Here is a 25,344-nt window from a genome sequence, read left to right as displayed (position 1 = left end):
CGGGGCGCTCGGTCGCCCTTAGTTCTCCCTTCCCACGGGCCAGATCCTGGACAGAGGGGCTGTGGGGCTCTTAGAGACCCCTGAACGCCCCGCCCCCCACCCAAGCCCTCCCAGAGCTCCCCCCTCTTCCCGGTGCTGACTCTGGGCCAGAAGAGGAAAGGCAGTCTCCACCCACCTCTAGCGCTCTCCCTTCTCCTTTATAAAGGCCGGAACAGCTGAAAGGGTGGCAACTTCTCCTCCTGCCGCCGGGAGCAGCCCGCCTGTCTCCCCGCGCGCCCGCAGCCTCCCCCGCTGCCTCCCTGAGGGCTCCCCTCTGGCCGCCCGCGCCCATCTTTCATTCCCGAGATAGAGATATTTTGCGCACACACACAAACACACACGCGCAAAAAAGGGGGAAAAAAAAGGCCCACCCTCCAGCCTCGTTGCAAAGAGAAGCCGGAGCAGCCGCAGCTCACAGCCCGCAGAGGACGCCCAGAGCGGCGAGCGCGCGGACAGACGGACCGACGGACCCGAGCCGCGTCCACCTGTCTGCCGCGCCCGGCACTGCGCGCAGCGGGCACGCCGCGAGAGCGGAGCAGCCGTGCCCGCCGCGCGGGCCCCGCGCCAAGGCGCACACGCTCCGGCCCCCCCCCCCACCCGGCCCGGGCGGGAGTTTGCACCTCTCCCTGCCCGGGTACTCGGGCCGCCGCTGCAAAGCCAACTTTGGAAAAAGTTTTTTGGGGGAGACTTTGGCCGTGAGGTGCCCAGCTCTGCACTTTTCGACTTCGGGGGCCTTTCCAGAAAATGTTGCAAAAAAGCTAAGCCGGCGGGCAGAGGAAAACGCCTATAGTCGGCGAGTGAAGACGAGCCATCGACTGCCGTGTTCTTTTTCCTCTTGGAGGTTGGAGTCCCCTGGGCGCCCCCACACGGCTAGACGCCTCGGCTGGTTCGCGACGCAGACCCTTGGCCGTGGATGCTCACTCGGGCTCGGGATCCGCCCAGGTAGCGGCCTCGGACCCTGGTCCCGCGCCCAGGCCCTCCCCAGCCCCTCAACGACGGAGCCGGGGCCGGGGGCGGCGGCGCCCGGGGGCCATGCGGGTGAGCCGCGGCGGCGGCTGCAGCGGCCTGAGCGCCTGATCGCCGCAGACCCGAGTCGAGCCCACCTCCCTCCCCAGCCCCCGCCCCCAACCCTGGCCGCGGGGGCGGCGCGCTCGGTCCACGCGTCCGGGGCCCCGCGGGGCCGGGCCCGGAGTCGGCATGAATCGCTGCTGGGCGCTCTTCCTGTCTCTCTGCTGCTACCTGCGTCTGGTCAGCGCCGAGGTGAGTTGCGACGGCTGCCAGGGCTGGTTCGCTTCATTCATTACCCCCACCCTCGCCCCTTAGTCGTCCCCTCCCCTCCCCTCCCTGCAGTGAACTTTGGACCTTTGCAGCCCACGGGCCTAGCGCCGGGCGCGAGGTGACCTCGAGGGCTGGGACGCGAGGTCCGGGAGGTGCCAGGCTCTAAGGGGAGGGGGCAGGGGCAGCTTTCTTTCCCAGGGCGCGATCCCAGATCCCCGGCCCTTTCAGCGTCGGGGGAGGGTGTGTGTGTGGCCCTGTCACCCACCCCTCAGGAACCCGAAGGGAGAGAGGGTGGGGGTGGCGCCGGGGATGCAGAGGGCGGCGCGTTCTCCCAAGCCCACTTTGGTTACAGCTTCATTCTGTCCAGGAGCCGGCTTGCACGGGAGGTGCGAGCTCGCGCACCCGTGGCAGCTACGCCAGCCTTCCGCGGGGATTTGCCTCCCCTCCCAGGCTCTGGCTCCCGGTCGGCATGGGCGCCCTCGGGCCAGCGCAGGGCATGTTCAGCCCTAGAGCGCAGTCCCGCAGCAGCTTGTGTCTTGGGTGCAGGGGTTGCCCAGAGAGAGGTCTTGGGCACTCGGGAACTGGGGAGGAGTAGAGGCTTTTAAAGAATCCAGCCCTCGGGGCGGTGTGTGCCCCAGGCCCCGCCATACCTGCGCCCGCGCCCTGCGAGAGGGAGCGCCTCTCTCCCCCGCTTGCGGGGTGCGGAGCGCGCCAGGAAAAGCGTAGCTGCAAGGCAGGTGGGGTGTAAAAGCGTCTGCGGGAGCGATCAGGTCGGATCAGTACCCCCACCCCTCCCAGCCTCACGTAGCAGTGAGTTGGCAAGTCCACCCGGAATCCAGGTGGGAAAGGGGGCGGGGCAGGGAGGAAGCGCGAGGTTGGGAGGAGGAGAGGCAGCGGGGAGCGCGGCGAGCCTGGGTCCCGTCCCGCCTCCGCTCCGCGGCGGCCGGGAGCCCGCACCTCGCCCGCTCCCGAGGAGGGCCGGCCCCTCCTGGCGTCCAGCTAGGCGCAGGAAGGCGGCGGGGGCGGCGGCGAAGGGGTTAAGGTGAAGGGCTCCGAGGCCGCAGCCAGACCTTGGGCCGCCGCCAGCGCAGGTTGTTTTGACCACGGCGGAGCCGTCGCCGTCTCCTTTTGTTCTCGGGGCTCCTCGAGGGCCGCCGGCCGCCCGCCCTGGGGCCCCGCCCTTCCGCGGCCAACCCCCCGCGGTCCGCACCCGGGAGGGAGGCCGCAGGGCTCGGCCCAGCAGCCTGCAGGCCCCTCCCGACGCCCCCTCCTCTCCTCTCTGCAGCCCCCCGGGCCGCTGCCAGCTGTTGGGGAGGGGGGCGCCGGCCGGACCCAGCTGCCGCCTCGCCTTGCCGCGGGGCCTGGGGGCTGGGGCCGGTGCCAGGGCGTCCTGGGAACGGCGGCGCCCCCGCCGCTGCTCTCCGCAGCCCACCCCGCCCGGCCCCCGGACTCGCTCACTCACCCCACGCACGCACACTCTTGGCCGGAGGCGATGCTGCGCTCCGGCGGGCGGGCGCGCAGAGCGACGGGCACGCACTACCGCGGCCGGGTCGCGCGCCCGCCGCCGCCACGCCCGTGCACACGCGGGACACACGCGCGCGCACCGCACACACACGTACGCCTGGCCCACGAACACGCGACCTGAACACACGTGCGCGCACACCCACGCACGCACCCGGGCACGCACGGCTCCTATACACCCGGCACCAGGAGCCCACCCCCGCGCAACAGGTGGGCTCACGGTGGGCACTGGAACCTCGTCGTCTCTGCGGGGACCACATCTCCTTGCTGGGCCCTAGGAGGGAGGGGAAACAGGGACCCTCCCATCAGGTCCTGGCTCCGCAGCACCCACTGTTTTTTGCTGGCTCAGGTCAGCTTGCCGCCGCTCCAGCATTACCCCTCCGTGACTGCTTTTTTCCAACTACCCGGGAGGCGGAAAGTAGTGATGCGACCGGGGGCGCTGTGATGTCCAGAGCAGTCTCCCTTCCTATAGGCCCTTCTTTGAGTCTCCAAGACTGGAGGACCCTCTCTGCTGAAGGGGCTCCCCCTGGCTGTTCTGTCTCCTTTGCTGATCCCAGCCAGCCAGCTCGGAAGAGGCTTGTGACAGCTGGATGAGTCTTTTTCCCAGGCCTGCCCTCCTCATTTCCAGCTTCCTCCAGCACCTCCTCCTCCTTCCCCCAACTCCATGGATATATTTGGGGAAACGCTGTGACACCAAAGCTGGTGCCTTGCTCCCCACTGTAATCACAGTGGCCTGGAGCACAAGGCCTGGAACACAAGGCCCTCCGGAAGCCACAATTTCCGAAAGAAGCACTTTCGAGCTAAGCCTTGGCGGGGCTCTGGGGGAGGAGACATAAAGGGGAAACCCATCAACATGGGGGCCAGTCGGGGAGGGGAGACCACAGGAGAGCTTGCCGTGGAGATGGCCTGGTCCCTGGCCCGAACCTCAGGTAGAGGCCGGAGCAGGTGCACAGGAGGGGTGGGAGCTCTGATGGGAGGCCTGGCAGAGGGTCCGCAGAGGCCTAGGGGGTCCTATCTCCATCAGCTGAGCTGGCTTCGGGGGAGGGTAACTCCCACTGTCATGTGATGCCTCCCGCCTCAGCACCCTTATGCCAGGAGGGAGTGGCTTGCTAATGGCCTTAAAGTGGTGGGGGACCAACTTGCTGGGTTCTCTCTCCCAGCCCTAGAAATGTCTGCAAATTTAGGACTGAACAGAATTTCGAGGCTCTGGGGCAAGACCTAAACTGGGTGCCTATAGGTTTGTGTGTGTGTGTGAGGAGGAGGGGTTGATTCAGCGATAGTGGTAAAGAGGTGTTTGCCATGGGCGTCCTGGGTCCCTTTCAGTCTCCTCCTCCTCCCATGCCTCATCTAGGACAGCTGTTCCATTTTCTGGTTTATTTATTGTCCGTTTTCCCTCACTAGTCTATATTCCTCCAGAGAGTTTATCTTGGTCACCACGTCTCCCATTCTTGGAACAGTGCCTGGTCCAAGGTGGATAATCTGTAAATATTTGGGGAAAGGATAGTCGATGTGGGGAGGGGTGTGGAGGGGGGCGGTTGGTGTCGAGGAAGGACCAGACCAGACGTCTGTCTAGCGCTTGCTAAGTGCTTTATAAACATGGCCTAACTTAGTCCTCAGTCACCCGCAGGGCAATGCAGCCTGCTCTGCCCTCAGGCAGACTTTATCATTTGAGCCCTTCCCCCCCATCTTGAGAGACAAGCTTGTCTTTCTGTTCCATGTCTTGGGGCTTGGACTGTCAAGATCGGACAGGACAGAGGAAGAAACAGAAGGGAAATCGGACTGCACAGATGCTGTGTGTCTTGCGCTGGGTCTCAGTTTCTCCCACTCCCCAAAATGTGAAGGTTGGATTGGCTCAGAGTTCCCCAGGTGCAGCAGAAAATGCCTCTCGAAAATGCAGATTCCTGCTCCGCCCTGCCCCTGTGCTGGGAGCTGGGCCAGCCTGGGATGGAGGGTAGGACCCCCGGCGGGGGTGGGGTGGGGCAGTGACTGAGATGGGCTACCCCAGTGGTAACTGCCACACTGGCCCCTTTTCCAGCCCTAAGAGTTTTTCTGCTCCAGGGAGAGGTGGACAGCCCCGTGTGGAGCTAGGCTAACATTCAGGAGGGGCGGGAGGGTCCCAGGAGCAACAGGGAAGGGAAATACTAGGTGGGAAAGTCTGGTTCTGAATGGCTTCTGTGGTCTGCCCAGAGAAGGCTTCTTCAAAGGGCTTGGCTTTGGCATTGAATCTAAATCAGGCCCAAGACTGTCAGGCAGGCGGGCGCTTGGAGGCCTTGCCGGCTTCTCTCCGCCAGCCACAGCCAACGCCCCTGGCTGCTTGGGCTGAGCCTGTCATCTCCCTTGGAGGAGCAGGGGCTGGGGAGTGCGTATCTGTGTGTGCAGCTGGGGCCCTGGGGGAGGGTGGGGTCCACGCCCCTTTGATCTGCCAGCCTAGTTGGGAGCAGGTAATTCACCTGGCCTCACGCTAGTAGCTCATGCCCTTCCTACCTTCTGCAGCTGGTGTCGGGGGTGGGGCGGCCTGGGGAGGAGGCTGTTTGCCTTGGCTCCCACCGCTGGCTGTGCCCCAGCTGCCTTCTCACCATGCCCTTGCCCTGTCGGGAAACCCAGGCCTGAGATCTGGGGCAGCCACATCTGGATGCCATGCTCTTTGCCCTGCCCACCTAAGGAGGGTTCTAGAACGTGTGCCCAGGAAACCCGGGCCCGGGCTGCTCACCCTCCCACACCAAGAAGAGCCTCTGACCCCCAGCAGGTGCCCAGGCGAGTCTCCCCCAGGGCGCTGCATCCTGGAGCCGAGCACAGGCTGAATTTCCCCCATCCCTCACCCGCCCCCAGCCCCGGAAGGGACCTACCAGCCCACGCGGCCCTGGGCAGTGCCAGTGGGGGCTTGGGTGCCATTTCCTGGGGCCCAGCCCAGGGTGGGGGGGAGAGTGGGCTAATGCAAAGCCACAAGCTCTCCAGGGCAGGCGGCTCTCCACCCACCCACTGTCTTCCTCAAAAATGCCCTGCCTTGCTGGCCCTGGGTGTGTGTGCTGAGCGCTGCTGTCCTCGAGGAAGGAACCACTGCAGGACTGAATCGGCCAGTGACAGCCCATTAAGCACCAGTTACTTGCCGGCTGCTCTGCTGCGTGCCATTATACCTCCCAGGTCAGGTGTTCTTCGCCCCATTTAAAAGATGAAGAAGCTAAGGTTGTTCAAAGGCTTAATCCAAGAGGCCAGGTTTCCTTGGCAACTGAAGTCCCTGCTTTTCTGTGTGCTGGAGTTTTTCAACATCTGCCCTTTGGACATCTTGGGAAGCTAATTCTTTATGGTGGAAGACTGTCCTGTGCCCATTAGGACCACTGGCCGCCACCTACTAGATGGTTGTGACCACCCCAGCTATGCTCTGGTTGTGACCTCCTCAGCTATGGCCCGTGTCCCCTGCGGACTGTCTAGCCCCTGCTCTGGGACACCTGATACCAAAAACTCCATGGTGGGCTGGAGGAGGGAGGGGCATGACTCTGCTCCTTGTGGTATAGACCTGGAACCCTTTCCTCCCTTCTCTAAGCCTCTAGCTTCCTCATCTGGAAGATGGGGACAAAAATGTAGAGCCAGCTGCTTAGGACTGGGAGTACAGCATTTAGCTCAGTGCCTGGCTCATAGTCTACACTTAATAAAAGTTAGCTGTGGTCTTATTATCGAATCCAGGTGGCTCTTAGTGAGTCTGGGCAGCCAGGGGCCAAGTTACTAGAAACACGTGCAGGGAAGGCCTCTCTGCTTAGAAGAGGAGGCAGTTTGTTCAGAGGGTGGAGGGGGAAGAACCCAGGAGGTCTTCCTGGTGGAGGAGGTAGGAGGATCACATAGGAGAGAACCCCAGGGAGAAGTGCAGAGTCCTTCATGCATTTTATGAGTACGTCTTGAGCACCTACTGTGTACTTCTCCCACTTTCCCAGGCTGTCCCGGGCTCTTCGCCACTCAGCTTGGGAGGGTAACATCATCTCTTGGATCGCAGGCTGGGTCTGGGGCATCTGCTCGTCCTGTCTGGGGTCTGCCTCCTCTGCCCCAGCTGGCAGCTGCAGCGAGCTCTCCAATGGGCAAGGAGGTCTTGGCATGAGTGCCCTACGCCATTTGGTACTGGGCCTCTGGGCCCTCTCCTGGGGGGTGAATTGGATCATTAATGCACAGATAGCCTGGGGGCCAGGGCTGGGCACCCTCACCCTTGGCTTTCCTCTGCTGCCTCTCCTGCCACCACAGGCAGAATTAGAATGGAATCGGGGCGCCTGGGTGGCTCAGTGGGTTAGGCCGCTGCCTTCGGCTCAGGTCATGATCCCAGGTCCTGGGTTCGAGCCCCGCATCGGGCTTTCTGCTCAGCAGGGAGCCTGCTTCCTCCTCTCTCTCTGCCTGCCTCTCTGCCTACTTGTGATTTCTCTCTGTCAAATAAATAAATAAAATCTTTAAAAAAAAAAAAAGAAAGGAAAAAAAAAAGAATTAGAATGGAATCAAATGTCTGTGATCCCCGATGCACAGATGAGGGCTGGGACCAAAGAGGGGCAGTGAGCCCCCCGAGGTTGAGGGGTGGTTAGTAAGTACAAGGGTAGAGTTAAGCTCCCTGGACTACTAGTTCTGGGCTTGGCAAAACCCTCAGGGGAAGTAGTCTGCCTTGGTCTTAACTGGGGACCAGCCGCCTGCTTTCCCGTCTGTGGGTAGGGCCCTGTGCCCACATTTGGGGACACCAGAGGCATGGGGTTTCGAGGAAAGCGAGGGGCAGCTGAGCTGGTGTCCCTCCCCTCTCACGCCCGCAGCCCCAGCTTCATAGACTTGGACGCTGAAGGGAAGACCCCAGCTGCTGGGGGTGGGGTGGGCGCTTGCTGCTTACTTACAAGCTTACTGCTCGGGCCCTAGGCCTTCCTGCCTTGAACCTCCCAGCAGGTCTAGACACCAGGCAGGATCATAAGCTCTGTGTTCAAATGAAAAAACAAACAAACAAATAAAACTGAGCTCAGGGCTTTCAAGGAATTTGTTTTAAAAGTGGACATACCCACACTCCACCCCAGCTCTAAGGCCGACCTAGATGGCCAGGGCTGATTGGACGGGGTAGAACCCCTGGAGGAGATGTTCCCAGATGCCATGATAACCATTGAGGAAACAGACCTTTGGGGGAGCCAGAAACCGATCCATCTCCAAACTCCAAACAGCTTTTGGGGAGAACCCCGTGGGGCTGGCTCTGGGATAGATGACCTCCTTGCCCACCACCCCTTCCATCAGGCAGGGACTCAGCCCCTGCAAAGCCAGTCAGAACTCCGGCCCTTGGAGTGTTCCATGAACTCACTAGAACTGGAGCTCCCACCTCCTCAACCAGAGAAACTGAAGCACAGAGTTGTTTAAGTAAGTCAAGTCTGCCGGCGCCCCCTCCAGGGCTCCCTCCCCAGGACCGCGCCATCCTGCATCTGTGTGTGCACATGTGTGTGTGTGTTTGCACAGCTGTGAGTTCAGACATGAAGCAGGGTCTCAATCGTTTCCTTTGCCCCGAGGCGCTGGGTGCCCAGATTGGGCCCTCCTCCTGAAGACCTCTGACATCAGCCCCTTAGGTCTCCCTGGACCATGAGGGATGTGGCCGTGACCTTCCTATCAGGCCGCTCTCATGTCATTGTGAGGCCTGCGGTTTCCCTGGAGGAAGCACGGCTCCGAGTGGGGCCTGTTAAAGCACTTATTAAGTTTCAAGTGTTTTTGGTAACAGGCCAGAGGGGCTCTAAAAATAGGGTTTGGTTGGGCATGGGGCATGGGTAAGCTTTCAGGTTTCGTGTCTGTATCCGAGGATTCCCTTCTCTCTTCTTTTGAGCAAGAGACTAAATAAATCTGTCAGTACCTGGGGCCCTCTGAGCCTGTCCCGCTCCACAAGCACTTAGGAACCCCCTCATGTACCCAGGAGGCTGGGGGCACAGGTTCTGCCATCGGAAAGCCTTGGCTTTGAATGTAGCTTCTGCTGATAATTGGCTAGAGGACTCTGTTTTCTCATCTGTAAAATGGGGACAATTAGATCTCCTGTGACAGATGCTGGCTGTCATTGGCTGTCAGGTAGGGAGGAAAAGCAGAAAGATGGTTGGAGTCTCCAGGAGCCTGTGATGCGATGTGGGAGACGGGGGTCCACCAGCTGATCTCATTTGGAGCAAGCTGCAGCTTCATTTGGGACAGGAGATGGGCCTCTGATTTGGGTCTTAGAGGCTTGAGCAGGTTCGGGGCCCCCAGAACTTTGTGCTTCTGGTTGCCATGGAATCTGCCCCCCGCCCGGCTGTCCATTTGTCCATGGCCGAGAAGCCCTGTGGGGCTTTTCTGTGGGATGGTGCGTGTGTGCGGCAGGGAAGAAGACCATGGCTGGAAAGGACTCGACTTCTGCTCACTTAACCTCACGGCATCTGCCTGGCAGGGGGACCCCATACCCGAGGAGCTCTACGAGATGCTGAGTGACCACTCGATCCGTTCCTTTGATGACCTCCAGCGCCTGCTGCACGGAGCCTCCGTAGGTAAATTGAACCCTCATTCAGGGCTCTGGGCCACCACTAAGTCCCTGGGGGGCTGGGAGAGGCCGGGCAAGGGGTAGCCTCACTTTCTTGACTTTCAGAGAACTAGAGGCCTGTGGCAGCCCCGGAAGGGCTCGGCCACACCTGCCCAGGGCGGGGCTGAGTAGGTGGACGGGTTGGTACCTGGGACGTGGGGTGTGGCAGAAGTACCCACACGTGGCTCTGGCTTGGTGCATGGGGTGGGGTGCTGGGAGGAGGGGGGGCAGGGAGAAGGTGCCCAGGGCATATGCTGAAAGTGTATCCAGGTGTGGACTCAGCCAGGGAGGATGGTGGCGAGGGAGCCATATCCTGGCCCCTCTGGCCAAGCGCCCAGTCTGTAAGGTCTCCCGGGGACACCTGGCCCAGACCAGCGTGCAGCCATGCCCTAGCCTAAGGGTGCATTCAGCGAATGGGCACGTGCTTGGTGGCACACACGTGGCAGGGCTGGCAGGGCTGGCGGGCTGGGTCGGGAATGTATTTATAAACGCTGTCTTCAGAGCAAATTCCATTCTATTCTAACCTCTGGCCTGTTCCCTGGAGCCCTGGTCAGCAGCCCCCCCGCCCCCGCACCCCCAACTCCCCTTCCCTCTAGGGTTTTGTCTCTTTGTCACTTTGTAATCCTTGCCCAGACTCCTATCTACGGGGGACAGCATTTCCTGTCTTTGTTTCCTCTCCCCGTTGGGCCCCTGGCTCCCTCTCAAAAGCATTCCCGGGCCCTTTCAAACCCGCCTGTGCCGGGGGCTGGCGAGGCAGGCGGGAGGGGGCCCCAGCTGGGCCCCCCTATTGTTCACTAGGCCCCCCACCCTACGTCTCCCACACCCCCCACCCCATGCCCGACTGGCCAGCCCTGGCCAACACAATGGGGCAACTTCCAAATTTAGCCTTTCTGCAGTTTCTTTCCAAGGCCCTTGGCCCCCACCCTCGGACAGCCCCTACACACCCCGGCTGGGGGTCGGGATTGGAGACAGAGGTTTTCAATAGCGGGCCTGTTTGGAGGCAACCATGTGGCTATTTTTTCCTAATCAACTTAACCTTTCCACAAAGCACATCTCTTCCCCCATCTTCTCTCCACCAGAGACATTCCAGAGATGACAGGGAGAAAGGAGGGGAGCGAGAGGGACAGACAGACACACTGACGCGGGAGCAGTAGGCTGGATGGAAAGGCACCCGTTGTAGGGACCATCCTCCTCCAAACAGGACCCCTGGGAGCCAGCGGGAAGGGGAGACAGCAAGAGCAGCGAGAGGGCTGCGTGGAGGGGACAGAAGTTTGTCCCCAATATCCCTCGGTCTATTTGCTCCCTCTTCAGCCATCAGGGAGCTGGAAGGGTCTCTCCAGGATTCAGTGTCAAGCTCAAAGTCTTCTGATCTGGCCCTCACCTCCCACGGTGGTGTCCGCTGCCTCTAGAGAGAGGGATGGCTCCAAGGAGCACCAAGGATGACACCAAGATGAGGGCCTCCCAGGCTGGAGAAGGGAGCTGTAGTCTGTGACCTGAGGGTGCACCGGACAGTTTAGGGCAGGTACCGGGTCAAAGGTTAGAGGGGAGAGGCAAACACAGTGACACTCCGCGAGCTGGAGCAAGACCCAGGCCTGGAAGGGCTCGGGGTACGGGCGCCCCCATCCCAGCAGGCTGGCTCCCCACCCCTCTCTGCTTTCAGCCCCCACCCCCATTCCTGTCCCTCCTCCCTCTCTCCAGCTCAGCTGGGCCATTGTCCGGGGCTCCAGAGGGGCTGTGTCCAGGGCATGCTGGTCCCCCCGGGGATTCTGGGAATTTCTCCATTCAGCACTTCCTATGGGAACGCTGGGCGGAGGGGCACTGGAAACTGGCCTTCCGAGCTCTGGGTCTTTGCCCTGCCCTGGAGGCTAAGGAGGGTTCGCTTACAGTAGCAAAAGGGAAGGGTTATTTTTAACTCCTTTGACATGGGTTCTGTCCAAAAATGTGGCTGAAGAGCCCAGAGTGGGGCTGAGGGCCGCCCTGGGATGCAGTCCAGGCCCCGCTACCCCCTGAGCCCCAATACCACCCTGGGGTTGCCTGGAGGGACCCTTGTCAGAGCGAGGACCTTCCATTTTACAGGGACCTGCAAAGAGAATCTGTTCTTTGGAGTGGGGCGCCAGTGAGGGAGGAGAGGCCGCTTCTTGCCTGCCCCAGACCCTCCGTGGGAGCCTCCACCCCACAATCGGAGCAGCCAGGGGCTATCAGAGAGCATCTAACTGTGCCTTCTCTTGCAGATGAAGACGGGGCCGAGCTGGACCTGAATTTGACCCAATCCCATTCTGGCGGTGAGCTGGAGGAGAGCCTATCCCGAGGGAGAAGGAGCCTAGGTGAGGCTGCAGATGAGAATGATGACCGCTCCAGGGCGGGAGCCAGACTAGGAGACCTGGGGCGGCCACCCGCCCCCGGCTCCAGGCCGTCCCATTCGTCCCACACTGAGGACTGAGTCGAACTCAGAGAGTAGAACTGTCCTTCAAAACACTATATTGAGGAGTTGAGTCATCACGCCCCATCCCCCGACACAGTTTCCTAAATATAGTGCTTTTAAACCCATTTGTGCATTACTCCAATCCTAGAGATAGAGATCGTTGGCCCCATTTTATACAGTTGGAAAGTGGGGCCCAGAGAGGGTGAAGCCCTCATGGCCCAAGTCACACAGCTAGCAGGGACAGGGCTGGGATCCCAGAAGCTCTCTCACTTAAACCCAGTGCCATCCTGGTGGGGTGTGTGTCTCTTCTGTGGCTTAGGGCTGCAGCCTGGGACAGCAGGCAAAGCTTGGCACCTGCTCGGGTCCCATGGAGGCCTCCCAGGGAAGGCCAGAGCCTGCTCTAAGTCCCTCCTCCTCTCTGCCCACTTCTAGGCCCCCCAAACACTGTAGACAGTGGCTAGGGGGACCTCTATGAATTTGGGCAGCTAGTCGAACCTCAATGTCTCTCTATGAGAACGACGGCAGAGCCCCAGTATGGACAGCAGGCTTGCTGTGGGACGCTCCCATTACTCAGATCTGTAAGTGCAGGGTATAGGCGCTGTTAGCCCCCAGGCCATTGATGAGGAAACAGTCTTTGAAAGAAGCAAGGATGTAAGAGTAGGTAACATTGTAAACCAGCAACATTTAAGAGTGTTTACAAAATAAGAAGCCAGTAGGAGCCAGGGGTCAGGGGAGCCCAGAAGTGTGTGAAATCGCAAATGAACCTGAGGGCAGGTGGAAGGAAACTGACATTTACGACAGACCAGCCTTCTCAATGATCTCACTGGATCCTTACAGCGGTTCTTGGGTGTAGGCCTCATGGGGAAACTGAGGCTCAGGGCACATCGGCAACCTGTCCGGGTCCCACAGCTTATAACAGCCAGGACGCGCAGACGCCCCCCCACCCCACCCCCGCTTCCCCCCAACCTGGGGGTGGAAGGAAGCGGGACTTGGCCGGCCATTTGTCGGGGAGAGCAGTGCCCGAGCTGCCCTGCTGGGCCGGGCCTGGTGGGGGCTCTGGGCCGGCCCACCCTCCTGACGGAGGTCCCCTCTCCCTTCAGGTTCCCCGACAGTCGCCGAGCCGGCCATGATCGCCGAGTGCAAGACGCGCACGGAGGTGTTCGAGATCTCGCGGCGCCTCATAGACCGCACGAACGCTAACTTCCTGGTGTGGCCGCCGTGCGTGGAGGTGCAGCGCTGCTCCGGCTGCTGCAACAACCGCAACGTGCAGTGCCGCCCCACCCAGGTGCAGCTGCGGCCCGTCCAGGTGCGCAGGCGCGCCGCCGCCCCGGCTGTGGGCTGTGGGCGGGGCTGCCCGCGGGCCCCGCCCCGGTCCCCGCCCCTCTCCCCTCCTGGACTCGCTGGCCCTGCTTCCGCAGGGGTGGAGAGGCGTTCCTGGCAGGCTACTGGGCTCTGTCCATTTAGGGCTCTCTGGGCAGGTGCGAGGAGGCCACCTGTGAGTCCTCAAGACCACCCAGGCCGCTGTACCCAAAAGCCGCATACAGACCCCCAGACAGGGCTGGGTGTGGAACGTTAAGTGAAGGGTGCTGCCTCCTCTTTTACAGGGATCAAACCCCAAAATGCCCCTTGAAGACACCTTTCTATAAGCATTTACTGGATACTCAGAATGTTCTGGGCTGCTCGGTTTTCCTCCAAACTGGTTTGGGTTCCTTGCTCTGTCTTTAACAAGGAGGGTACAGAGTCCCTCCAGGCAACAGACACAGCAAATGCTGGGGCAGCCCCTAGCAAAGGGTCAGAATGCGGAATCCTGCCTCCTTTCTGGAGAGATCAGGTATGCAGTCTGACTCAAGGCAAATTCTAGAATAGAGGCTGCTCTGGGGAGCTCCGGGTCTCATGCTGGGCAGGGCCGGGCCAGAGAAGACTCAGCTGTCTTCTGATTCATGTGGAAAGGTTTTTGTGCCCCTTGGGTCAGCCTCGCCTACACAGCAACTCAGGAGGGGCAGAGCTGCTGGGCACACCTAGGGCTCAGCACTGGCTGGTGAGCCCTGCTCTTGCCACCTGCTCCACCTGCTTCATCTCGCTCCCCTCCCTGAGGTCAGCTGTGGCCTTTCCCCATGCCCACCATCCATCCCAGGCCTGGGCCTGTGTCCGAGATCACAAGTGTCACCGGCTACCACACCACCCACTGTCAGGGTATCTCATGTCCGCAGTGTTTCCAGCTCCATGGACGGACACCTGACAGCTGACCTCCCCGTTCCCGCCTCCCTCCTGGATAAAGCCACCCCCTACTTCCTTCCAGACAACCATCTCCCGCCTCTGCCATAGTCCCTGACCTTGGCTGGCGCTCCGGGAATGAGGACACCACAGGCCCTAGACTCAACCCGGAAATGCCTTTCTCCCTCTCCGGGAGCTCCAAGGGGGATGGGGCCAAGCAGGAGGCCAGGTCGGGAGGGCTTGTTTTGATGGAAAAGCTACGAGAAGGGCAGAGGGCAAGGTCCTGCTATTGTTTGGGCCAGTGCCTCTCTACTCCGGCTTTCGGCTTTCGAGGAAAGATCCCTGTGGGGGGACAATGGCGTGGGGGAGGAGCAGGCAGGCAGGCTCCCTCAGCCCCTGCCTGTGTGGTCTTACAGAGGCACTTGGATGGTTCTGTCCTCCAGGTGAGAAAAATCGAGATTGTACGGAAGAAGCCAACCTTTAAGAAGGCCACGGTGACCCTGGAGGACCACCTGGCATGCAAGTGTGAGACAGTGGTGGCTACTCGACCCGTGACCAGAAGCCCGGGGAGTACCCAAGAGCAGCGAGGTAACCACTGGTCCAAGGTTTGCCTCTGAGTTGCTCAGCCGGGCAGCTCCCTTCTCTTGTGGCAGCTGCCAGGGGCAGAGGTGATGGTGGTGGTGGTAGAAATTGAATCAGGCATGCCCCTGGTTAAATTCATTTGAAGCTTTCTGTCTCACTGAGAACAATCCAGATTCCTCCCCTGCCTGTAAGGCTTTACACAAAGATGTTAGCCCCTGATTGGCCTACCAGCCTTGCTGCCCACCCATTCCCCCTCACCAGCCTGACCTCCTCGAGTGGTCAGATACATTTCTGCCACAGGGCCTTTGCACATGTCACCTTCCATCTGAAATTCATTTCTCTCAACTCTTCACAAGCCTACTCACGTTCATTTGGGTCTCAACTCGGAAGTCACCTCCTTCTAGAGGTCTGCCCTGACTACCTTGTCCAGAGTGGCTCCCATCCCTGTCTCGCTACCATAGCCCCCTACTTTGTTGAATGAGTACATGAAATTATGGGGCAAGAGAAGACTCCACGGACATCATCTTCAGATATTTGACAATCTTTCCTGGGGGCGAGAAATCAAACTCATTTCCTATGGTTTTCAGAGGGGATTAGGACCAGTGGGGAAAAGCCACTCGAGAGAGATTCACTCCGTGTACCAAAAGCTGTTGATCAGTCAGGGGGCCAAGATAGAATTGTATGCCTTGTGCAGTAGTGAGTTTCCTGTCATTGAAGATGTGTAGGTAGAGACTGGGCAACTGTGCAGCAGTGATGTGAGTTCAAGCACTAGATGGTTAATTGGAAGTGGAGTTCTGTTCTACTCTTTACACTTCATGAATTCACAATTTCAGGGGCATAGTTTGACTCAAGTTGAAAGGGACCCAAAAAATGATCTGATCCAATTGCCTGGCTCACATTTTACAGAGGAGGTGCCTGAGGCTCAGAGAGGCTAGGGTCTTGCCCAAGGTCACACAGCCAGTCCCAGGCAGGGGTGCAGCGGGAGTCTAGGGATCCTAAAGTTCTATTCTTGGCCCTTCCCTCACCCTGACAGCAGTCACCAGTTCTTATCTGCCTCGTGATTTACTTTTTTTTTTTTTTTTTTTTAAGAATTTAATTTTGTTAGAGCTAGAATGGTCCACAGAAATGACCCTACAAGTCAGTTGTTTAGTGTTCTTGATGGGGCTCCTAGAGCCCAGAGAGGTTAAGGGACTTAATGAAGGTTGCATAGTGGTGAAGTCTAGCCCAGAGCCCAGATCTTGTACTGTCTAGTTCTGCATTCTTTAGGCTGTCCTGCTGCTTTTTCTCCCTCGAATGCTTGCAGTAAGGATCAAGAATTATTATTATTATTATTAAGATTTTATTTTTAAGTAATCTCCATATCCAACAAGGGGCTTGAACTCACAACCCTGAGATCAAGAGTCTCATGTTCTATTGACTGAGCCAGCCAGGAACCCCAAGGATCAAGACTTATCAAATTAATATCCTTAGATGAGCATTAAAAAAATCGCCTATTGATTTTCAGTAACTTTCTATCGGTAGAGGAAAGAACACCTTAGAAGCTTCCTGAAGGCAGGCCTGCCTCTTAGCCTCTTTGTCCTGATCCGAGAGCCGAGCTGAGGCCCGGATGCCCTGGAAGGGTTGATAATTTGATAGCTTCAAACTGACCGGTTGTAAATTATTAATACAGTTAACACAGAACACATGGGGTAGTGAATAGCATGGAATAATAAGAATGAACATGGAATCACTTAGTCAGAAAAGATCATATTCTCCTCTGTGTTTAGGATGGTGTTCTTTCGTGTGCCCGGGCTTCATGTGATTTTTCAAGCCAGATTTTGGAAGGGACGTTCAGCTGATCGATATGTAGATTACATAAAGTCTTGCCATGTCAGTTTCAGCAGTTCGGCCCCAGCCTGGCTATGGCTTGGAGCTGTTGCCCGTGTGATGCCAGTGTCAGACCTCCTGGGCTCCAGATTTGGCTCTGTCACTCATGAGCTGCATGATGACCTTGAGCCTGGTCAGGACTTGCCCAGCTCTGGGTCCTGCTGATGACTCCCATCTCTGGAGCCCAAACTCCAGGCCCTTTAATGGCCCTTGTAGGTGTCCCTCCTCCAAGGGAGATCTGAGACCTGTCTGCATCCTTATACTGCCTGATGGCAGAGATGGGCTGCCTCATGGGAGCTTGTGTCTGGGAGATGGGAAGCCGGCTTTGGCCCCGCAGAGCTGGGGGTGCTGGGAAAGGCTCCCAGGAAGAGATGGGCCTTGAGCTTGGCAGAGAAAGCTTTTGCAGCAGGGTGTTGACATGGGGGTTTGGGAGGAAGAGATGTAAGTGCTAACCTTGCCCGAGGCTCATGAGTGCTGTGATTTACAGGCCGGTGGTTGAAAGTACGGACTTCAGAGGCCGACTCCTAAGTTCAAATACCAGTGCCTCTGCCTCAGTTTCCCTATCTGTTAAATGTAGATAATTGTACCTGCTATGAGGATAAATGAGTTTATTTTTTTATTTTTTTTTAAGATTTTATTTATTTATTTGACAGATCATAAGCAGGCAGAGAGGCAGGCAGAGAAAGAGGAGGAAGCAGGCCCCCCGCAGAGCAGAGAGCCCAATGTGGGGCTCAATCCCAGGACCCTGGGATCATGACCTGAGCCGAAGGCAGAGGCTTTAACCCACTGAGCCACCCAGGCGCCCCAAGGATAAATGAGTTTAGAACATTGCCAGGTGCACGGGAAGGGCCACCCAAGGTTTTCTGGCTATTTCCGCATGTTATCACCTAACCCGAGGACCAGAGCTGCTGCCCACTCAGTTTTAAAGATACAGAAATCGAGGCACAGGGAGTTTCTGTGACTTGTCCCAAAGCACGCCATTAATACCTGGGAGAGCTCAGATTCGAACGCAGGTGGTCTGGCCCACAGCCAGAGACCTGGCCCGCCCCCACTGAACCTCTTCTCGGAGTGGTGAGGGCCAGGTGAGGACAGGCACAGGGATGAGGAGGCCCAGCTCCACGGTGGGAGTGTGTGGTTATGGCCCGATGCCCAGCGGCTCCCCCATCACAGGACTGGAAGGCGCTGGGAGGCTGGTGGGAAGAAACCTCAACAGGGGTCCAGAGAGGGAATGAGAAAGAAGTGAGTAAGAGCAGCCCCCCTTTTGCTGATCACTCCTTAGTCTGATCTTAGTGGTGTAACACAACCACTATGTTATCATCTCTCCCTGATGCTGGATTGACTGGGCTCCGCCCGGCGGTTCTGCTAGTGTCTCCTGCAGTCCTAGCGGGGCATCTGGGCCCGTGTCCCTCTCTCTGTAGTCCACGGTGTCTCCTTCCCACATGCCTTCCCCAGCAGAGTAGCCAGACTTCTTAGGCAGTGGCGCAGGGTTACTCAAGGCAAAAAGGGTGGAGCTGCCAAGTCTTCTTTAAAAAAAAAAAAAAAAAGATGTATTTATTTACTTTAGAGAGAGAGAGGGAGCATGTCATCAGGGAGAGGGGCAGAGGGAGAGATAGAGAGACTGTCAAGCAGACTCCTCACTGAGCACAGAGCCTGACGCAGGGCTCAATCTCAGGACCCCAAGATCGTGACCTGAGCTGAAATCTGAGCGTCAACCAACTGAGCCTCAACTCAACCATCGAGGCGCTCTGGGAGCTGCCAATGAGCCTTCTTAAGGTTTTTGCCCAGAACCAGCACAGCACCACTCTGCTTGCTTCTACTGGTTAACAGATCCAAGTCCACGCCAGGCTCAAGGGGAATAGAAATTAGGAAGTCAGTGGGATAAGGACAAAGAACTTGAAGCCATAGCAATCTACTCCCCTCTGTGTTTGCCAAAAAACTGCAATTTATTCATTTTACCAGTCCTGTGAGGGGGTGGTCTTACTATCCCCATATCACAGGTGGGGAAACTGAGGCACAGAGTGGTTCAATAATTGGTAAGCGGTGGAGTTGGGATTTGAACCCAAGGAGGGCTGGCCTCAGGCTGCTGCCCCTTCTTTCAGCCCAGAAGATCTAGAGAGGTCTGTGGCAGGTGTCAGTTGAGAGCGATAGACCCTCTCCAGAAGCTGTTTGCCTGCTGACAAGACCTTTCTTTCTCTCAAGCAGCCAAGACACCCCAAACTCGGGTGACCATTCGGACAGTGCGAGTCCGCCGGCCCCCCAAGGGGAAGCACCGGAAGTTCAAGCACACGCATGACAAGAAGGCACTGAAGGAGACCCTCGGAGCCTAGGGGCATCTGCAGGAGAGTGTGGGCAGGTGAGGCCTGGTGGGGAAACTGAGGCCCGGAACCCTGGCCTTTCTTCTCCTTGGCCTGAGGCTTGGGCTGTGGAAGGGGACAGGGAGAGGTATTTCCCCACACAAAATCCCAGCTCTCAGCCTGGATCCCCTCTGCCCAGTTTCAACTGAATTTTCCCATAGGAAGGTAGGTGAGGGGCTTTGGGGACCCCAGCCCAGATGTGTCCCAGCTGCCCTATGAGAATGGGAAGTCTAAGCCTCAACTCCCCCAGCCCTGAGTGTTGCTGGAATCAGCTCCCCATCTCCGGCAAGAGAGGCCTGTGAGCGTGGGATGGAGTCCTTAGGCTGTCTCTGACCCCCCATGTCCCTCTGCTTGGCCCACAGGGTTATTTAATATGGTATTTGCTGTATCGCCCCCATGGGGTCCTTGGAGTGATAATATTGTTCCCCTCGTCCGTCTGTCTCGATGCCTGATTCGGACGGCCAATGGTGCTTCCCCCCCTTCTGCGCGTCCGTCCATCCACCAGTGGGTCCACTCATTGGCCTCCAGCGCCTTGCCCAGCAGCTCGAGAAGGAAACGGAGGACCTGAGCTCCATGGCTGTCTTCCTCTGCCAACCCTGACGACCTGGGAGAGAAGCAGAAGAGAGACCAGTGGGCCCGCTGTTCCCCGGCTCCCTGCCTGGGTCACACCTGTGTGCTGTGGACTGGCCCGAAGCCCTGCACAAGGCCCTAAGACCCTCTAGATGTGGGTGGCCTACCTGGTCCCAGGACCCCTGGCCAGCTCTGAAGGGAACCCCCCAGGCAGGCCAGGGTACCTGGTATTCTTTTGGCTGAGACCACAGAGGGGAGCACGAACTGGAGAAAAGCCCTCCCACAGCACCCAGGCCCAGTCACTTCTCCCTGGTCGCCTCTGCTTACCATGGCTTCCTTTTGTTTTCTACACCTGAGATCTTTGACGGTGTGGACTCCTCTGGGTGGGCGTGACCTGAGCACCAGGCAGCCAGGTGCCCCCTCAGATGGGTTAGAGACGAAGTTTGCTCTGGAGCTGACATGGATGGTGACCTGGGCATTCACTGCCTCCTTCCACTCCCCCCACCTTCACTTTCTCTGTTTTATCTCTACCTCCACCCTGTATCTTCCTCTTGTCCTGGCCATCAATCTGCTCCACCAAAGGTCTCTTGGACCCCATGCTTCTGCTCCATCAGGCAGAAGGCCAGGGGTCAGGGCAGCAGGGGGCCTGCCTGTCATATCCCAGCCCAGCCAAGACTGCCATGTAGGTTCGTGCAGGGTGTGCACTGCACAAGGGCACTGCCTGCAGGGATCATTGTTCACACTGTAGAACGTGGACAGTTTTTGTATTTATTAGGACTGTCTTCTGGCAGAAAGAGATAAAAACGTCTGGAGAAAGGGATCCTTTTCCTAACTGACAAAGGCTCCATGTGAACTGGCTGTGCCCTGACCTGGCCAATGGCTCAGAGTGGCTGGACAAGAGCGAGCCCACATTGGGTGGGGAGGCAACACTGTTGTCCATCTGGTCTCCGTTTTCCTGAGTCCTCAGTTCAAGCAGTTCCCCTTCCAGGCAGGTGTGAAAAACCCAAGAGAAAGTTTCCAAGGGAAGGGGTAGCCCTTCTCTCTCCCTGCACACTCCCCCCATATTAGATTCTTTTGAGTTCCACTACTGGTGGCTCCTTCCAGGAAACCAGCTCATGGGCTGGGAGTTGGGGAGAAAAGGGAAAAGATCCCCAGGGCTCCCTGGAGTGGGGTCTGAACCACCTCCCTCCCCACCTTCACTGCACTTTCCTCCCTACTCCCCCCCGCCCCAAACTCTGCTTCCTTCAGTTTGTAAAGTTGGTGATTATATTTTTTGGGGGCTTTCCTTTTATTTTTTAAATGTAAATTTATTTATATTCCGTATTTAAAGTTGTAAAAAAAAAAAAAATAACCACAAAAGAAAACCAAGTGAATCCACAGGAGTTCTGTCTGTTGACTTCCCAAACTGGCAGGATTTACTGACAGCCTGTCACGTGTTCCTCTGGCTCTGGGAAGCGCAAGCCCACGCTCGTGTGCACGCTCACACATGGGCATGTACACAGGTGGGCCCGCTATCCCGGGGGTGGGGAAGAGCCATACAGCCTGGCCTGTAGATTTTGGTCCTGCAGCAGCTCCTGATCCCCGACCACAGGTCTCAGCACTGTGCTTGTCGCTGGCAGTGACAAGAGACGGTTTCCACCAACACGAGGATCTCTGTAAGGGCACCAGATCCTTGGCCTCATAGGGTGGGGCTGGCTGTGGGGAAGGGGGTACCCCATGTGGGGAAAGCTGGAGGAGGTCCTGGAGGGGCTGTGAAATTCAGAAGGGACACAACTGAAAGGTGGATCTGGGGTCCGATCTTGGCTCAGCCCTTACCCTGCTGTGTGGCCTTGGGTGAGTCCCAGCCCCTCTCTGATCAGAGCTTCCTCTGAAACACTAGAAGATGACCAAGAGGCTTGTGGCCTTTAAGGTCCAGCTGTGAGATTCTGTACTTTCCCTTGCCTGCATAGATTTGGGTCCTCTAAGTGTATTTTGGGTCCTGAATCTGACTGGTCATAAGGACAGTCTAAAACTAAAACCATTTGCCCCTGGAAGTAGTGATCTCCCCATCACTGGAAGTATGTAAATGGAAGCTGGGTGATAACTTGGCTGAGCTTACACTGAATGACACCATGATTGGGTGATTGGTTAATTGATTGACTCATTCATTTTTTCCTTCACTCATTCGCTCACCTTCTTGAGCCCCTACCTTGTGTCTGTCCCTAGCAAGGGCTTTTATGGCAATCTAGTTTAAATTCTTCTGGAACTCCTAGTCCCACACTTGAGGAACTGGAGTCCATCTGTTGGTGGTGGTGATGGTGGTGGGAGGCACAGGTCAGAGGGGGTTAGCTGGAAATTTAGCCTGCCTGCCCAACTATGTAGGATCCTCCCTTTCCCCCAAGTCCTCAAAGTTCTGGGTTCCCAGGGCACCAGAGAAAACTCTGGCTGGGAGGATGGGGGACAACTCCAGTAGGTGGTGGAAGTTGGGGGGCCACTGGAGGGCCCAACGCGTGTGGTTTCTTGGAAGCGGCCAACTGCTATATTGTTCCAAGAATGACTGCAGGAACATCCCTGGAGACAGGCAGAACTGTCTGCTTCTCTCCCCTCCCTTATGCCATCTCAGACAGCAGCAGTGCCAACACTGTGGGCTTTCCAGGGGCATAGTGGGCCCACTCTGGGTCTTAGAACTGCTAACCTAGAATGGCATTCTTCTGGAAACCCCTCTGCTGGGGAGAAGACATTCCCTTTTTTATTCCTTCCTCTGTCCTGTTGGCTGTGATACAGACACGATATCTGTACTCAAGCAGCCATATTGAGCCATGAGGTTAAAGCCAAATACTGAGATTGGAGGAACAAGATAGAAGGGACTGGGTCCCTGCCACCTGACGGCCTAGCTTAGGAGTTTTTATTCCCCCCCCCCCTTTTTTTTCCAAGTAAGCTCTATGCTCAACATGGGCCTTGAACTCATGACCTTGAGATCAAGTCTCATGCTCTACCAACTGAGCCAGCCAGGCGCCCCAGGAGTTTTTACATAAGAAAGGAAGAAATTTCTGTCTGAGCTACTCATATCTTGGGTTTTCTGTCCTTTGTAACTGAACCTAATCCTGTTAAATAGCCCCCTTCTTTCTGGGAAAGAGAGGATGTGGCCACCAGGCTGGTCTGGGCATTTGGCCTCACGTTATGAAGGCTTTTCCTCTATTTGAGGCCTGCCCGGATCTCATTTTTCCCGAGGAGCCTTCTGTGTCCCAGCCAGCAGCTCTCCTCCCTCAGCTAGAGCAGAACCGGAATCCTCTTTAGAGGCTTAGCATTTATTGCCTCCAGAAAGCAATGGACGAGTGAACATTGACAGCATATAAAGTAAAATATCTGTGAAAATACAGGCCTGTTTTAAGGACCAGAGGGAAAAACGAACAGTAACATGATAGCAAAGGGGTTCAGGGGATTGAGATCATGGCTGGATTCCAAGAGCGTTCTCCTCTGCTTGACACCAGGTCTGGTGTGTTTCCCGAATTCTGTAGTATCAGATCAGGAACCCCAGAAACCCAACACCTGTGCATTGATTTGCTTCTAGTCTGACTCAGCCGTGTAAGTTGCTGTGATCCTGGGACAGTCACTGCTCCTTCCAGATCTGGGCCTCCCTCCCTTCCCTCAGGCCTCCTAAGTGTCAGCTTTTCCAATGGAATTGCCCCTGGCCTCCAGAGCCCCCCTTTCTTGCCCTGTTTTGTTTATCTTCATGGTGTTTACCCTCATCAGGCTCACTCTTCGCGTACGTCATCGTTGTCCGCCCCACACATGCTGGAATCTCCACATGGAGCTATTTTGAGCACTGCTCTATGCCCAGAGCCGAGGATACTGGCTGGGACTAGGGGCTCAGTGAATGCCTGTTGAACAAATGAACAAAAAGGTCTGTTACTGGGGTGATCGAGTGTGTCCGCCCCAAGTCACAGCTTGCCTGGCTGACCTGCAGCACACACTCTGTTGTGGCTGGAAAATGGCAGACTCTGACAGCGTCACTAACTGCGCATATTTCCATCTCCCAGTTAGGTCCATGCTTAGCACTGCCTCTTTCTTGACTGGAAGATCCTCGAGGGCTAGAGGTCGTGTCAAATCCATCTTCTAAGTCTATCTAGTCATTATCTCTCTCTGGGTCTATGTTTCTCTATCATGCATCCACCCACTCACCCACCATCCATTCACCTACCTACCCGCCTTCCATACATTCCCCCCATCCACTCACTCAACAGCCATTCATCTGTCCATCCACCCATCCATTCATTCATCTGTCCACCCATCCATCCATCCATTCATCTGTCCATCCATCCATCCATTCATTCATCTGTCTGCCCATCCATCCACTCAGCCACCTGTCCATCCATTCATCTATCCATCCATCTATCCATTCACCCACTGTCCATCCATCCATTCATCTATCTACCATCCGTCCATCCATCCACCCACTCTTTGAGCTATACCCCCTCCTTCTTTCTTGATCACTTTCACCTTGTCCCAAGCTCTGTATTTACCACCTCATTTTATTAACTTCTGAGGATCCTGGTGCTACAGTGGAGAGAACACAACTAGGTCCCCATCCCAGCATTGCTACCTCCTGCCGTGCGAACTTGCTGAGCTATTGCCTAGGTTAGAGACCCAGAGTCCAAGCCCTGCCCCAGCCACATGCTTTCCCCTCAGTCTCTGGTAGGGGTTGTAAGTTTTGAACAGTGCCCGGCACAGGGCTGATGATAGAGCAGTGGCGTGAAGATGGAAACAAACGAAAGAATGAACACAAAATCACAGAGGGATTAAAATTCAGCTGCAGGCAATGTGAGTTTATATTCCAGCCACTGTCCCGTTATTCCGCTCAATTAACCTGACAATCCCTTCAGGCAGATTTTATTGTCCTCGTGTTACAGATGAGGAAACAAGGAGCCCACAAGGCTGGAGCCCACTCCAGCCCACTCCCCCTGCTTCCCAGAGCCAGGTTCTCCTGTAAGTGGCCATAGTCCCTGTGGGGTAGTGTGAGGGAGATGATCGGACAGACTCAGTCTGGGGGTGGAGGAGGGGATCGCATGTATCTGTCTGTGGTGGGAGGGGTGCTGGGGGGAGGGGCTCACGTCAGGCTTCTACTTACCAGATCCAGGTCTCTCTGGTTATAAAAGCCACACGTCCTGGGGGGTCACTGATCCATTCTTGTCCTGGGGAACTTGTGATCCATTAGCCCCATGAGTCCCCGCCGGGCAGACCATTGGGATGGCCGCTTGGTCCCGCTACTGTTAGAAGGATGTGCCCCCCACCCCCACGCCGCCCCTGGCAGTCATTGCTGCCGCGGAGTCTGTACCTCCCAGGGACTTGGTTTCCACCCGAGAAATGAGGAGCCGGGACCTTCTGAAAGCTGTTGGGCTTCTGAAAGCTGTTGGGCTGCAGCCACAAGGCGGTTCATTTGTGGTGTCTTGGTGAAAGGGCTGTGGTTCGGTGCGGTGGGTCACCTGTGGTTAATCCACAGCTCTGTCTCTCCGTTATGCCTGGGCACTTCCGTCCCCTCCATGCCAGCAAGCACGGGCCGCCGCTGAGTCAGCCTTCAGCAGCATACCTGCCAACCCAAAACCAGCCCTGGAAACAATGAGAGGCACCCCCAGCTGAGACCCACACCCGGAATCCAGAATGGCCGCTGGGTATAAGCTGAGCTCAATGGATCCATTCACACACTGTCTCCAGATTTTTGATCCTATGAAACAGCAACGTTTTGCCCGGATTTTGGTTTGGTGTTGATACTCAGACCCGCCCAGTCTGAGGACTGGACTGTGGTCTGAAAACATGGGAGGATTAAAGGGGCCCTGTTAAGGCAAGATCAGCATTATCAGACAGTGAAGACAGGCTGCTTCAGCCTGCAAGAGGGCTTGGCGGGGATCAGGAGTTCCTGATAACCCCAAACTCTCCCACGTGGCTCCATGCAAACACCAAGTTCACTCTTTCCTGGTCAAAGGCCTGACTTCCCA

General features: G+C 57.2%; 1 protein-coding gene across 3 annotated transcripts; it reads left to right on the top strand.

The window, feature by feature from the left end:
* The first annotated feature begins 228 nt into the window (after nt 1–228).
* Nucleotides 229–20,766, top strand: PDGFB (platelet derived growth factor subunit B). Of its 3 annotated transcripts, none has more exons than XM_047741794.1 (7): nt 229–1,299; nt 9,236–9,332; nt 11,596–11,688; nt 12,887–13,092; nt 14,444–14,588; nt 18,648–18,801; nt 19,308–20,766. In XM_047741794.1, exons 1-6 carry the CDS (start codon nt 1,237–1,239, stop codon nt 18,773–18,775), a joined length of 732 nt encoding a protein of 243 aa, XP_047597750.1. In that variant the 5' UTR covers nt 229–1,236; the 3' UTR covers nt 18,776–18,801; nt 19,308–20,766. The 3 variants fall into 3 exon arrangements, with proteins under 3 accessions (XP_047597750.1, XP_047597749.1, XP_047597751.1); XM_047741793.1 differs by having other exon boundaries at nt 19,165–20,766; XM_047741795.1 differs by having other exon boundaries at nt 230–1,299; nt 18,651–18,801; nt 19,165–20,765.
* The last annotated feature ends 4,578 nt before the right edge of the window (nt 20,767–25,344 follow it).

Source organism: Lutra lutra, chromosome 8 (assembly GCF_902655055.1).
Source record: "Lutra lutra chromosome 8, mLutLut1.2, whole genome shotgun sequence".
NCBI lineage: Eukaryota > Metazoa > Chordata > Mammalia > Carnivora > Mustelidae > Lutra > Lutra lutra.
Note: the sequence above shows the minus strand (reverse complement) of the source record. Positions and strands in the feature narration are given on the sequence as shown.